Here is a 14271-nt window from a genome sequence, read left to right on the forward strand (position 1 = left end):
TCCATCCCCACCACATTTTTGTCATCCTGGCAACTTTAAAAATCCACCTCGCAGCACTTTGCCAGTTACCTTGGCAGACGAGGCCAGAGAGTCCGCCAGACCTGGACATAAAAACAGAAAATGCTGGAACCACTCAGCAGGTCAGACAGTGGAGAGAGAAACAGAGTTAACGTTTCAGCTCGCTGACCATTCAGCAGAACTGGACATATTATTTCAGGAGCACACAACAGCAGGTAAGCTGTCATCAAATGCGATAATGATTTTATTTCTGAAAGCTCTTTTTGAAGAGGTTCTCAGGAGGGCGCATTTTCCTCCTAGGACACGTGTCCTCTGTATCTTGGTAAGGTTCCCGTGCAGTTTCTGTGAGTGCAATTGCTGCCTGCTTTCCGCTGGTGTCGCAGTACGGTGCAGATTCCTTCACTACTGGTGACACTCAGCAGGAGCTTAGAGTGGGAGAACGTTCTTCTCGGATCGTGGAATCTGAGGGCGATTGCAAAAGTTGTTGAGAAGGGCACTGAGAATCAAATCGTTGCAGGCAAGTTGTTTTGCTCAGGGTGCCTTTGCAGAATCTGGAGGGTTGCGGAAGTGAATTGATCTTGAGCAGATTCTGCTTTGAACGAAATAAGGCGATGCTAACGTTTTCAAAGCAGAGGATCTGTGAGGTCTTCAGTATTTCAGAGGCAGTCGCTCACCAACAGAAACAGACAACATCCACCACCGAACAGGTAAGGTGTTATTGACAGGAAAGGTATATCATCTGAATTTTAACAATCATTCTGGAATAAAAAAATGAAGCACTTTAGAATAGAAATGTGACTTTTTAAACAGTGCACCAACTGTATCACAATTAAACATTGAAAATTTCTTGGTATGCTTTAATTCTCAAATTCTTGTAAGCAACATAAATTTTCTCATTTAGATTCATTATTTCGTAAAATTATATTGGAAACAGTTATTTTCCTCGTCTGGTATAATTTATTTCCACTGTATTATGTTTGAAATACCGATATCGGTAAAAGGGAGCATGTATTTCCGTTATTCTGTTGTTATTAATCGTTAATTGTCCAGTTTAGATTCGACATGCCACATTTCCGAGACTCAGACTGATAGATCCTTTTGTAAGAAACCAGAAATAAGTCGCTCATCACAAAATTATTTCCCAGTCACAAAACGTATTCTCTAATGTGCAGAAGTATTTGATGCAAAGTAAGTTTAATCTAAACTTTGTCTTTTATTGCAGATAAGAAATAAATACCACACTCCAGTACGCAATTTAAAACTAACAATATTGGCAAGCTGTAAAACTTACATTTGATTTAAACATTTGTCAGCATTCATATAGAAAAAAAATAAACAATTGTTCCTTTAGCAGTTTCTTCTTTCAGATATATTGTTTCAGGAACAAAATATTGATCTGATTCATGATTTGGACAGAGTTACAAAACAGCTGAAACAAAGGTCAAAGTGTTTGAATCACTGTCTGCATGTCAGCATGACAGTAATCAGAGAAACTCCAGTGTACATTAGGTGATTGGATTCATTTCTACTTTTTTTTTCTTCAGAAATATCATATTGCAGAGTGTGACAAAGAAAGCTTGCCTTCCGATCAGTGTCTCAGTCTTTCATCGGTTCATTCTGTTGGTCCATTAGCACTCAAAGCCTACTTCTGCCCTCTGGAGTTCTCCTCCCACAGGCTGGCAAAAAATGAACCCTGCAGAAGATGGATCCTTGGCTCATTGCCCGTAATCCCTCTAACAGCAGCAACAATCATTGTGGTCCTTTGTTACTGTTTGTGTAAGTTTAAATCCAGTATTTTGATGGCATAAATTAGAAGTCAAGCAGCTACTCTCTAGGTTGCTTGACAGTGCCGTAAATGTTCAGCTTGAGTGCCCTTTTCAAGTTAGCAGAAGTTCCATGTAGATGCTATCTGCAGAATGTGGATGTAAGGTGTCATTGTTCTCCTTTGCAGCGCCTGCCATCTCCATTTTCTACCTGAGTGGAAGTCTAGAAATCTCTAACCTCACCTACACCAATGAATTAGGAGACCCACGCTCACAGCAGTTTATTTCACAAGCACAAGCAGTTCAAAATTATGTGAGTTTCAAGCAATTTTTTACACTACCATTTAATCAGTGGGAAGTGCAACTATAGTAATATAAAGGTAGTTATGTCGCCATCGTACTATTATCCATGGACCTATTTTATTGACTACTGTCACTTAACAGGGCAAGAAAATGGTTCTGAATCTGAGTATACATAATTCAAAATAAAAAGTTTACAGTTTTATTGCTTTAGAAGGCAACATATATATGTGTTTTGCTCAATTTTATTTGTTGTTGCCCATAATCATACAATGTTATAAGTTAGCATAGTCAGTGATGCTATTCTATCTGTTTTTCTAAAGCAAAAGCTGGGAATTTGGGTCAATGTGTGAGGCTGGCATTAGAAGGAGCAGCTAATTGAAACTCCTTGAGCTGGCACAGTTTTTAAATAGTTCAATCGGAGGAACAAAAGCAGCCACTTCAGTTTTCATTTGATTTTTGTGTAAAGGTACTATTTAACAACAATAAATATCAAGTTACACATTACATTAACAATTTAGTCACTTACAGATTTTATCTTGGTCAAATAGCTCTTTTACACCCCGAATACAAAGTGCCATTCAAACATTACAAGGGTTGTCAGTCCCAGATTCAGTAACTACAAGGAATAAATGTTATTGTATACAGATTGGCTACTATAGAGATTTGAATATAGTTTGAAAATGCTTTAAAGTTAATTTGATAGTTGCATTTTGCCACATTAATATATCAAAGGGTAGTGTCCTAGCAAATCCTGATCAACAGCTCTGCTCAAGCGTATGCAAGTGGAGGAAAGTAAGTGGTGATCATTGGAGATACGGGGCTGGATTTTCATAGGGCCACAGGATGGTATTCGGAGCAGACGCGATTTGAAGATTGTGGTCCCGGAAGTCGTCTCTGGAATCTGACGCCTCCAGGACACTCCATGATTTTCCATGTCAGGACAGGGGTGAGGGAACGGGGATGCCGCTCACCTCCATTTAAGGGCCTATTAAGTTCCTTTTGGAGCTTGTTAACAGGCCAGGGAGGTTGGCACTGCAATATTGGAAGGAAATTCAATCCAATCTTTCTTTCACTCTCTTTATTTCACTTTCTGCGCCTGATTTGACATCGGGCTGGATTTAGCGGAGGCAGCAGGCTACAGTCACTGTGCTGCTCATTAATGCTTCATCAATTTGATTGTATCTCCTTAGCCACAGTTGCTTGTTCTGTTCACACAGGTCCCAGATCCCCTGTAGAGGGTGCTGCGCCAAAATAGCTCTCTAATCACAGCAAGTTCCAATGCAGAATCACATAGAAAATCTGTGGGCAAGTGTAATGAACAGCTAGTGCCATTTGTTCACCATTGAGAGCAAATTACAGTCCAAAGACACTCATTGTGATAAAAAAAAATGTCTCTCTGTGCATGAAAGAATAGCCATTTCTCCTGTCCAACTATAACTTACGATATTTTATCTGGTGAACGAGCAACTGCCAGCTAATTGTAGTTAGATTGGCAAGTTTATGTTTTTGTATTGATTCTTAAATTTAAAAAGAATTTTATTACTTGAGAGTGTGTCTAATTATTGATTGGTGTCATGAGAGCAGTTTACACTGTTGCAGTCTGTTTTTAAAAAAACATTCTCTGATAGATTGTGAAGACAATAATATTGAGCCTTGTGGAAAGTATGCAGAAGGATTCAGTCACATGGTGGGCATTTGTCTGTCCATGGCTTGTGTCTCCAAAGCGAACATATGTTTTTGCACTTAAGCGATAACAGAATTATGATATGCTAGTCAAAAGAATCAAGCTTTCCAGTGTACCCATGGTTCTGACGTTAGAGAAACCTTTCTTTTATGTGAAGCATTTTACCTTTCCAACATAGGACTCTAACTCTAGGGTTGCACCTGTACAGACAAGCAGGGCTATGGTATGTTACAAATTAACCTTAATTTGCCCTGTTAATTTATTATACGTGATACCACATGTGCCTTTTTGATAAATTAAATCACAGCCATTGTTATAAAGGGTTGGCTCCTGATCCCTCAGACAACTATCTTCCAGTATTTGTATTTTTTGGGAACATGGAAATAAAAACTGTATATCTCCTGGAAATTAGTTTTGCTGCACTTTTCGTAGTTGGAAAGACATTTCCTGGGGATGTGTGAGGCTGAGTGATGCTAGCCCAGGTGGTCTAGTTAATTAAGAAATGCTTTAAGTTGGAAATAGCAGATAATGTGTTTCTAAATTTAGCTTGAAAGTTACCAGAGAATTTGATGACTTGCTTACTAAAAGCTTTCCAGAGCCTTTCAAGTTACGTTATCATTGCAGGACTGGAAGCCACCTTACGTGACTGCAGATGAGATAGCAGGAATACAGGAAAGTACAAGACTGGAAAAGACTCTGCAGTCCCATCTGATCGGTCCCAAAAACTAAAACTCCTCAAATACCCACTCCCTAAATATCCATCCAATTCTTCCTTAAATCTTTCAACATTCTCTGCCTCCACTGGTTCAAAGGGCAGTTCATTCCAAATGTTCACCACTGTCTGAGGAAAGCAATTAAATATAAACTGTCCACCTTCCCTTTTCTAAACTTGATCTGTGGTGTCTGATTATAGTTTGAGACAATCTTGAATATGTTACAGAAACACAGGAACAGGAGTAGGCCATTCAGCCCTTTGAGCCTATACAGCCATTCAGTTAGATCATGAGTGAGTTGTACCTCTACTTCATTTACCAGCCTTTGCTCCATATTACTTGAAAATTTCATTTCATCAGTATCTACAGCCTTTTTGGAACAGAGAGTAGCCCAGATTTTCACTACACTTTGAGGAAAAATACATTCATTTATTGCAAATGTATTTGTTCCTTCAAGGATCCTGAATACTACCTTTTCTGAACCTTCTCTTCTCCAGAGTAAAATCTCAAAATCTTCCACCTTTCCTCAGATGCCATAAGCTATGTATCAGTTTGTTTGTCCTTTTCTTCATTGCCTGAATATCCTCACAGTGGCTAAAATTGTACATAATATTCCAGGGTGCCTGTATCTCGTGTCTTCTCTTTTCTAGTCCCATATCTTGCATTTGTTCACATTAAATGCATCTGTCTTATGCTGCTTACTTTATGCTAAAGCAATTAACAAACAGTACTGGACTCTGTAGCATGCAGTTAGATATTCTGTTGTTCTGAGGTGGAGTGAAAGTTGGTACTGTTGGAGCTGCTTTAGAAATCCTTTAAGGATCTTCCTGTTCTGCTCAACTTCTGGAAAAAAAAACTTCTTTATAGTTGGATTCCCAGTGGTATTGGAAACAATGATTTGACTGCTGGTATAGTTACTCCATGTTCTAATCCAAAAAACAACTTTAAAAAAATCACACAAAAACTAGTTAAAATCCAATCAAAAACACAATTAAAAAGGCTTTGTCCATTTAATAGCTGTCTTTCACATGCACATTACTGGTGAAATCCAATACACCAATTAGAAAATCAGTTCCAGAGAGAGGGAAGCAGGAAGATTTCAGAGGGTGGGAAAGAAGCAGAAACATTGATAGCATGAGAAACACAATATTTACATATTTTTTGTCTGTGAACAATGCCATGGAGTTTGACTAATCTTCTTTGGCCTCCTTGTCTCGAGAGACAATGGGAAAGCGCCTGGAGGTGGTCAGTGGTTTATGAAGCAGCACCTGGAGTGGCTATAAAGGCCATTCTAGAGTGACAGACTCTTCCACAGGTGCTGCAGATAAAATTGGTTGTCGGGGCTGTTACACAGTTGGCTCTCTCCTTGCGCTTCTGTCTTTTATCCTGCCAACTGCGAAGTCTCTTCGACTCGCCAGTCTTTAGCCCCACCTTTATGGTAGCCCGCCAGCTCTGGCGATCGCTGGCAACTGACTCCCACGACTTGTGATCAATGTCACAGGATCTCATGTCATGTTTGCAGACGTCTTTAAAGCGGAGACAAGGACGGCCGGTGGGTCTGGTACCAGTGACGAGCTCGCTGTACAATGTGTCCTTGGGCATCCTGCTATCTTCCATGCAGCTCACATGGCCAAGCCATCTCAGGCGCCGTTGGCTTAGTAGGGTGTATATGCTGGGGATGTTGGCCACCTCGAGGACTTCTGTGTTGGAGATACGGTCCTGCCACCTGATGCCAAGGATTCGCCGGAGGCAGCGAAGTGGGAATGAATTGAGACATCGCTCTTGGCTGATGTATGTTGTCCAGGCCTCGCTGCCGTAGAGCAAGGTACTGAGGACACAGGCTTGATACACTTGGACCTTTGTGTTCTGTGTCAGTGCGCCATTTTCCCACACTCTCTTGGCCAGTCTGGACATAGCAGAGGAAGCCTTTCCCATGCGCTTGTTTAATTCTGCATCAAGAGACAGGTTACTGGTGATAGTTGAGCCTAGGTAGGTGAACTCTTGAACCACTTCCAGAGTGTGGTCGCCGATATTGATGGATGGGGCATTTCTGACTTCCTGTCCCATGATGTTCGTTTTCTTGAGGCTGATGGATAGGCCAAATTCATTGCAGGCAGCCGCAAACCTGTCGATGAGTCTCTGCAGACACTTTTCAGTGTGAGATGTTAATGCAGCATCATTAGCAAAGAGGAGTTCCTGTTGAGGACTTTCCGTACTTTGGTCTTCGCTTTTAGACGGGCAAGGTTGAACAACCTGCCACCTGATCTTGTGTGGAGGAAAATTCCTTCTTCTGAAGACTTGAACGCATGTGAGAGCAGGAGGGAGAAGAAGATCCCAAACAGTGTAGGTGCGAAAACACAGCCCTGTTTCACGTCACTCAGGATTGGAAAGGGGTCTGATGAGGCGCCGCTATGCTGAATTGTGCCTTTCATATTGTCATGGAATGAGGTGGTGATACTTAGTAGCTTTGGTGGGCATCCAATCTTTTCTAGTAGTCTGCTGACGAGGTCAAAGGCTTTGGTGAGATCAATGAAAGCAACGTAGAGGGGCATCTGTTGTTCACGGTATTTCTCCTGTAGCTGGCGAAGGGAGAACAGCATGTCGATGGTGGATCTCTTTGCTCGAAAGTCACACTGTGCCTCAGGATAGACACGCTCAGCCAGCTTCTGGAGCCTGTTTAAGGTGGCACGAGTGAAGACTTTCCCCACTATGCTGAGCAGGGAGATGCCACAGTAGTTGTTGCAGTCACCGCGGTCACCCTTGTTCTTATTGAGGGTGATGATATTGGCATCGCGCATGTCCTGTGGTACTGCTCCCTTGTCCCAGCACAGGCAAAGCAGTTCGTGCTGTGCTGAAAGTATAGCAGGCTTGGCACTCTTGATGATTTCAGGGGTAATGCCTTTCTTCCCAGGGGCTTTTCCGCTGGCTAGAGAATCAATGGCATTACTGAGTTCCGATTTTGTTGGCTGTACGTCCAGCTCATCCATGACTGGCAGAGACAGGACTGCATTGAGGGCGGTCTCAGTGACAACATTCTCCCTGGAGTACAGTTCTAGATAGTGTTCCACCCACTGTTGTAGTTCAACAGTGCGATGCGCTTAGCGGCTATGACAGGTTCCAGCTCTTCAAAGTGAGATTGAAACCAGTCTGCATTCCGCTTCACACAATTGCCATAGGTGGTCATTGCTGAGTCATAGATGGCGTCTCTGATGTGGGCCCACTTGGTCCCTGCATCCCCTGTGGGAGTGTTTTGGAGGGCTTTTTCAAGTGAATTTAGAAACTTACGTAACAGCTGTAGATGAGAAATTCTGCTAGTGTTGATGCGCGGGCGGCCCTTCTGCTTGGAGTGATGCAGCTTCTTTGGTTTGAGGCTAACCTTGCTGTACACCAGGGAGTGGTCGGTGTTGCAGTCCGCATTGTGGAAGCTGCGTATGATTTGAACGCTGTTTAAAGAGGCTCGTCTTGTGATGATGAGGTCTAGCTGGTGCCAACGACATGATCTTGGGTGCCTCCAAGAAACCTGGTGATAGGATTTAGTGTGAAAGAACGAGTTGGTGATGCAGAGGTTATGATAGGTACACAGCTCCAGCAGTCTCTGTCCATTCTCATTCATCCTTCCAATGCCAAAGCGCCCAAGGCAGGAGGGCCATGAGTCATGGTCGGCCCCAACCCTGGCATTAAAGTCCCCCAGCAGGAATAGGTGTTCGGTGTTGGGGATGCTACTGATGATATTATGGAGTTCCTTGTAGAAACTGGTCTTTAGCTTCAGGTGGGGAGCAGAGTGTTGGAGCATAGATGCTGAGTAGGTGTACTGGACCAGAGGCAGTGAACAGTCGGATGGACAGTATGCATTCCGAGCCATTTGAGGGTGGCTCTATCATGCTGAGCAAAGAGTTTCTGATGGTGAAGCCCACTCCATGCTGTCTTGGTTCTTCAGGATCCCTATCCTGCCAGATGAAGGTGTAGTCTTGCTCTCTTAGAAATCCGCTCGCAGGGAGGCGTATCTCCTGAAGTGCTGCAGTGTCCACATTGAGTCTACTGAGCTCGTTGTTGATGATGGCGGTCTTCTGAGAATCGCTGATTTGTGTAAGGTCTTCCGACAGGCCAGGACACACAGTTCTGACGTTCCAGCTTGCAAAACGAAGGGCTGGTACCTTCTTTCCTTTTTTGGTCATGCTGTTTGATGCGGTGTTAGAATCCGCTTGTCGGGCAATGACCCTGAGCTCCAAGCACCCATTGAAGCAGGTGAACTGTGGCGGGACAGAACCTTACTGACTGGGGGCTGCCTGGTTTGAGGCGGGCGGTAGCTGTCCAGTGAGATGCGATGACCTCTCCCACCGACAAAGGCAACCCATGGCGCCCAATCTCTACACCAATTGAGCTGGACTTATAACCCATAACTGCTGCCTTCCGTGTAGATTTGGTCGCTGTGAGGCGACTATGGAGTGACCTCTCCATGGTGCATGCCTGGGCGTATGTATGGAGGTTGTGAGTTGCCCAAGCGTCAAAACCCCCCTTTCAGCCTTCCTGGTGGGGTCCAAAGGAATGCAGAGCACGATGTTTGGCACCAGTATGGCTGCAGGAACTGCCGGAAACATGCCAAAGGTGACACATGACTGCCTTCGGGGTTCCGCTCCGGATTTTCTGTTAGGGTTTACTCCCTTAGCCTTGGTCTCTCCTGAGACGCCCACAAGGCAGTGGGGTTGTTGGGGCCCCTACACAGGGGTAGGTGGATGCTAATCTATTACATATCTATAGGTAGTGTGCTGAGAATTCAAATGCAGTATCTGTTATGCCTAAAGGTTATGCTGTGATAGTTTTACTTTAAAATGATCTATCATGTAGTGTTAGGAGGTTTCAAAATGCCTGCAACAGATCAATATTATTTGTGGCTGCACTGGCTTCCATGTCTGGCCACTGCTGGCTCTATGTTAATTAGTCTACCATTTCCCAAAGGTATTATAACTGTTGTATCTTTGTAGTGTAAACTGTTAATTTAAACTAGATTTTTTATTGCTTAAAGTCCTACTGAATTTCCTTTCAAGGTGATCACTTGTTTTTCAAATTTGTCTGCCTCCCACTGTATGATCTGAAGACATGTTACCAAATGCTACTGAAAGTCTCGGGCTGCCTTGAGGGATAACTCAGTGATACTAGCGGTTTGTTAGTGCCGTTGGAAGGGTTTAAACTAATTTTGCAGGGAGATTGGAACCAGGATATAGCATTAGGAAGAATAAACAAGGTGCATAATGGATTGGGAGAGCCAGACAGCACTAGCGTAAGAAATAGTAAGCTAATGGGTGGGATCATATTGAGAGGAAATAAAATAAGATCTAATTTGGGTTTACAGTGCATGTACATAAATGCATGGAGCGTGGTAAATAAAGTTGGTGAGCTGCAGATGCAAATTACCACATGGGAATATGATGTTGTGGTGATAATGGAGATGTGGCTGTAAAAGGGGAAAGACTAGGTACTAAATATTCATGGATACAAGGTGTACAGGAAAGATAGGGAAGGAAAGAAAGGAAGAGGGGTGGCAATAATTGATGAATGAGATTATTTCAGTGTTGGAAAGAGAGAGGATGTCCTGGAGTAGTCAAGGACAGAATCTATTTGGTTAGGATTAAGAATCAATAGAGGTGCCATTACATGATTGAGTGTATTCTACAGGCCACTAACCAGTGGGAAAGATAAAGAGGAGTAAATTTGCAGGGAAATTACAGAGACGTGCAAAAACTAGAGTAGTGATAATGGGGGACTTTAGTTATCCTAATTGTCAAGCCAACTTGCTTTGTTGAATGATAATTTGCTTTAATCCACTGCCTGGAGATCTGAATTTTTTTTTTAATGAAATTTTAAAAAGAACAGATAAACGATGACTTTGCTAGCAGCTTAAGATGACCACCTAATTTTCAACACTGTATTCTATATTGCAAGACCTGTGAGGAGGGAGATGAAATGTCTGCTCATCCCAGCAAGAACCAAGACCCAGGAAGTTTAAGAGAACTGCTTGTTCTTTTTCTTTTAGCAAGAAGAAACACTGCTAATGACTATGCTTGAATCACTGAGTGATTATCATGTGACAAGCCTGTCCCCATCTGTAGTTTTAAGCTTGTGTTTCTCTGCAGCAGCAAGGAGAAGCATCTGGACTCTGACAAGTGCAGACCCAAGTGGGGATCCCTCTCTCCCTCCATTCCAGCTTGCAAGTTTCAAATCCTGCCTGTTGACTGATCATCTTTGCATACTCCGGTTACAAACACAAACCGCATTGGAGGAAATCATCTGCATCGCTGTCTCCAAGACACCCACCAAATCCGTCATCTATTTCTTTAAACTAAAAGTCGCAGGACAACTGAATTCAGCGAGAAGCCAGCCAAATCACCAAACTCCACAGACTGTATACTTTTTTATCTATGGGCTCTAACTCAACCAATCTTCCCTTCTGCACTCTGTAACCTATTTGTGTGTTTAAGCCCCTAGTGTGTGTGTGTGTGTGTGTGTGTGCATGTGTGTGTATGAAAGTTGGCGCGTAGTTTATTATTTTAATTAGGTTGGTTTAAATACAATAAAGTTAACCTCTTTCTTTGTTAAACTCAAGAAAACCTGTCCGATTGGTTCTTGTTATGATGATAGCAAGTAAATAATCAAACATCTGCTGAATTGGCTGGTACATCCAATCCTCCTGAGATACAGGGGTGGTGCCAGAGGACTGGAGAATTGTAAATGCCGCACCATAGTTCAAAAGAGGGTGTAAGCATAAACCCAGAAACTACAGGACAGTCAGTTTAACCTCGACGGTGGGAAATCGTTTAGAAACGTTAATCCAGGACAAAGTTAACAGACACTTGGGGCTGAATTTTACGCCACCCCAACGGGTCAGATGGTGGCGTGGGGGCAGCATAAAATTGAGCGGGAGGCTCCAGTGGCCACTTAACGGCACTTAAGGGCCCTCACCCGCCTCCACGGGTATTTTACCCATGGCAGGCGGGCATGCTGGGGACATGAAAGGCTGCTTAGCAATAGCTGCCGGCCTTTCCGCACCCTGGGGGTGCCCGATTGAGGGCTGCCCCCGCCTCCCAACCCACCCCCAGGACCCGACGCCCCCCTCCCCCCAAACGACCACTCCAGCCTCACCAGGGAAGGACCAATCTCCCTGGTGAGGCAAGCCCAACTTACCTCACCTCCAGGCTCCATGGCGTCGGCTGGGCTGCAGTCCCAGCAGTGGCCACTGCTCCTGGTGGTGCTGTTGGGACTAAGAGCTTTTGGCCCACTGTTTGGCTGGCAGCTCACTGAGGCGGAACCTCCTCCCTTAAGTGGGTGGAGGTCCCACCTCGGGACAATTAAAGCCCGGGGACCCGTAAAATACGGGATGGATCCCTGGGCTAGGCGGAAGGGGGTTCGCCACCAACTTTTACGTCGGTGCCGAATTCCCGTCCACCGAAGGTAAAACCGTGCCTTTGGCCAAGGTTGGATTAAGTAAGGAAAGCCAGTACAGATTTGATAAAGGCAAATCATGTTTAACTAACCTGATTGAATTTTTGATGAGGTAACCAAGAGAATTGATGAGGGTAATACAGTTTATATCTGATAAAGTGCCACATAATAGGCTTATCAGCAAAGTTGAGGCCCATGGAATAAAAAGGGGCAGTAGCAGCATGGATATGAAATTGGCTGAGTGACAGGAAACAGAATAATGGTAAACGGTTGTTTTTTGGACTGGGGGAAGGTATACAGTGGGGTTCCCCAGGGGTCAGTACCAGAACCATTGCTTTTCTTGATCTATATTAATGACCTAGTGTACAGGGCAAAATTTCAGAATTTGCAGATGACACAAAACTCGGAAGTATTGTGAACTGTGTGGTAGATAGTGATAGACTTCAAGAGGACATAGTCAGGCTAGGGTAATGGGCAAGCATGTGGCAGATGAAATTAATGTAGAGGAATTGGAAGTGATACATTTTGGTAGGAAGAATGAGGAGAAGCAATAACAAGCTAAAAGATACAATTCCAAAGGGATGCAGGAAAGAGGGTCCTGGGGGTATATGTACAAAAATCAGGTGGCAGGGCAGGTTGAGAAAGTGGTAAAAAAGGCATGTGGGATCCTGGGCTTATTGAAATTGAGGCATAGGAGTACAAAAACAAGGAAGTTATGATTAACCTTTATAAAACATTGGTTCAGCCTCAACTGGAGTATTGTGTCCAATTTTGGGCACCACGCTTCAGGAAGGATGTGAATGTGAAGGTTTTACAGAGGGTGGAGAAAAGATTTAGGAGAATGATTCCAGGAATGAGGAACTTCAGTAACATGAACAAATTGGAGAAGCTGGGATTGTTCACCTTAGAGAAGAGAAGGTTGAGAGGCAATTTGATAAAGGGGTTCAAAATCATGAGGGGTCTAAATGGGGTAGATAAAGAGAAACTGTACCCTTTGGCAGGGGGTTGAATCCAGAGGACAGATTTAAGGTGATCGGCAAAAGAACAAGAACATGAGCAAACATCTTTTTATGCACTGAGTGGTTAGGACCTGGATTGCACTGCCTGAGAGTGTGGTGGAGTCAGATTCAATTGTGGCTTTCAAAAAACGAATTGGATAAGCACCTAATGATAAAAAAATGTGTAGAGTTACGGGGAAAGGGTAGGGGTGTGGAACTAGCTGAATTGCTCTTGCAGAGAGCTGGTATGGACTCCATGGGCCAAATGGACACCTTCTGTATTGTTACTATTCTGTGATTCTAATGGCCATAAATTACCCCTCCCTTCCCCAATGTAGATTAGGTAACTGCTGTAGGAAGGAGAAACATGCTCCACAGTGATGAAATTAAACTGTGGCCTTTTTGGAAGCAAAGGAATTTTAAGACAATCTGCCTCCTCTCACTGAGATGGAAGATTAGTGCTTGATGGAGTAAAGTTTGAATTATGCTACACCCTCCCAGGGACGTGAGAATTGTGATCTGTTTCAAGGAAGTGGAGTTTTTCTCCCCATGGAAATGATAAAATCTGAAGGTGTGCAAAGTTTGGGGAGGAGCCTACATGAGTGGACTTTTGCTGGGTTGAAGGTGCATTTCTGGTTCATCTCACTGAGGATGGCAGAAACGCCAGCAGTAGTTGCTTTGGACATCACCAAAAATAATTTTGACTCCAGATCTATGGAGATTAAGTCCCCAGTGCTGACCTGGGCCCTCAGGTAGGCCCCACTTTGCCAAGATTGAACAGGAGATTGTCTAGTGTATGAAATTTGTGATAAAGGGTTTTTTTGGACATCACTGTGACTGGATTAAAAGATGTAAAAATCATTCAAAAATATGTACGGATTGAATGAACAGGGTGTGAAATCAATTATGGATTTTAATTTGGATAAATATAAGGTTATGTACATTTAAGAAGGAAATTATTTGTAAAGATGTAAAAGGAAACTTTTTTGGATGTAATCATGTTTATGCCAGTTTTCCGAGGTTTCCATGGCTTGTCCACTAAAGTCACAGCAGACAAGCAAAAGAACCCCTACAGACATTCACTTCTATATGCTGAAGTTCCACTTCTGGATCTGGACACGAGGAGGGTATATTTCCACAGAAGCTCCAATGCTCATCCACAGACATTAAGGAGAGGGAATGGGAAAACTTCAATGGAAAGTCACCCCCATTTTCTGAAATGGCACTCCAGTGTAGTACTGAGGGAGTTCTGTACAGTTGGAAGTGCCATTCTTTGGTTATGAAGTTAACTAGAAACTCTGTCCATTCAGGTGGACGTTAAAGATAGGGTTGGTATTTTAGAAGGGTGAGGCAAA

General features: G+C 43.4%; 1 protein-coding gene across 1 annotated transcript in view; it reads left to right on the plus strand.

Annotated features, from left to right (window-relative positions):
* Nucleotides 1–629: 629 nt before the first annotated feature.
* The window catches only part of LOC137374195 (suppressor of tumorigenicity 14 protein homolog), a 120448-nt gene continuing 106806 nt past the window's right edge, over nucleotides 630–14271 (plus strand). Inside the window, exons 1-3 of the mRNA XM_068039983.1 lie at nucleotides 630–725; nucleotides 1563–1794; nucleotides 1970–2094. Of these exons, the coding sequence (XP_067896084.1) occupies nucleotides 630–725; nucleotides 1563–1794; nucleotides 1970–2094 (453 nt within the window). The remainder of the gene's footprint in view (nucleotides 726–1562; nucleotides 1795–1969; nucleotides 2095–14271) is intronic.

This window comes from Heterodontus francisci, chromosome 10, assembly GCF_036365525.1.
Source record: "Heterodontus francisci isolate sHetFra1 chromosome 10, sHetFra1.hap1, whole genome shotgun sequence".
Lineage (NCBI taxonomy): Eukaryota > Metazoa > Chordata > Chondrichthyes > Heterodontiformes > Heterodontidae > Heterodontus > Heterodontus francisci.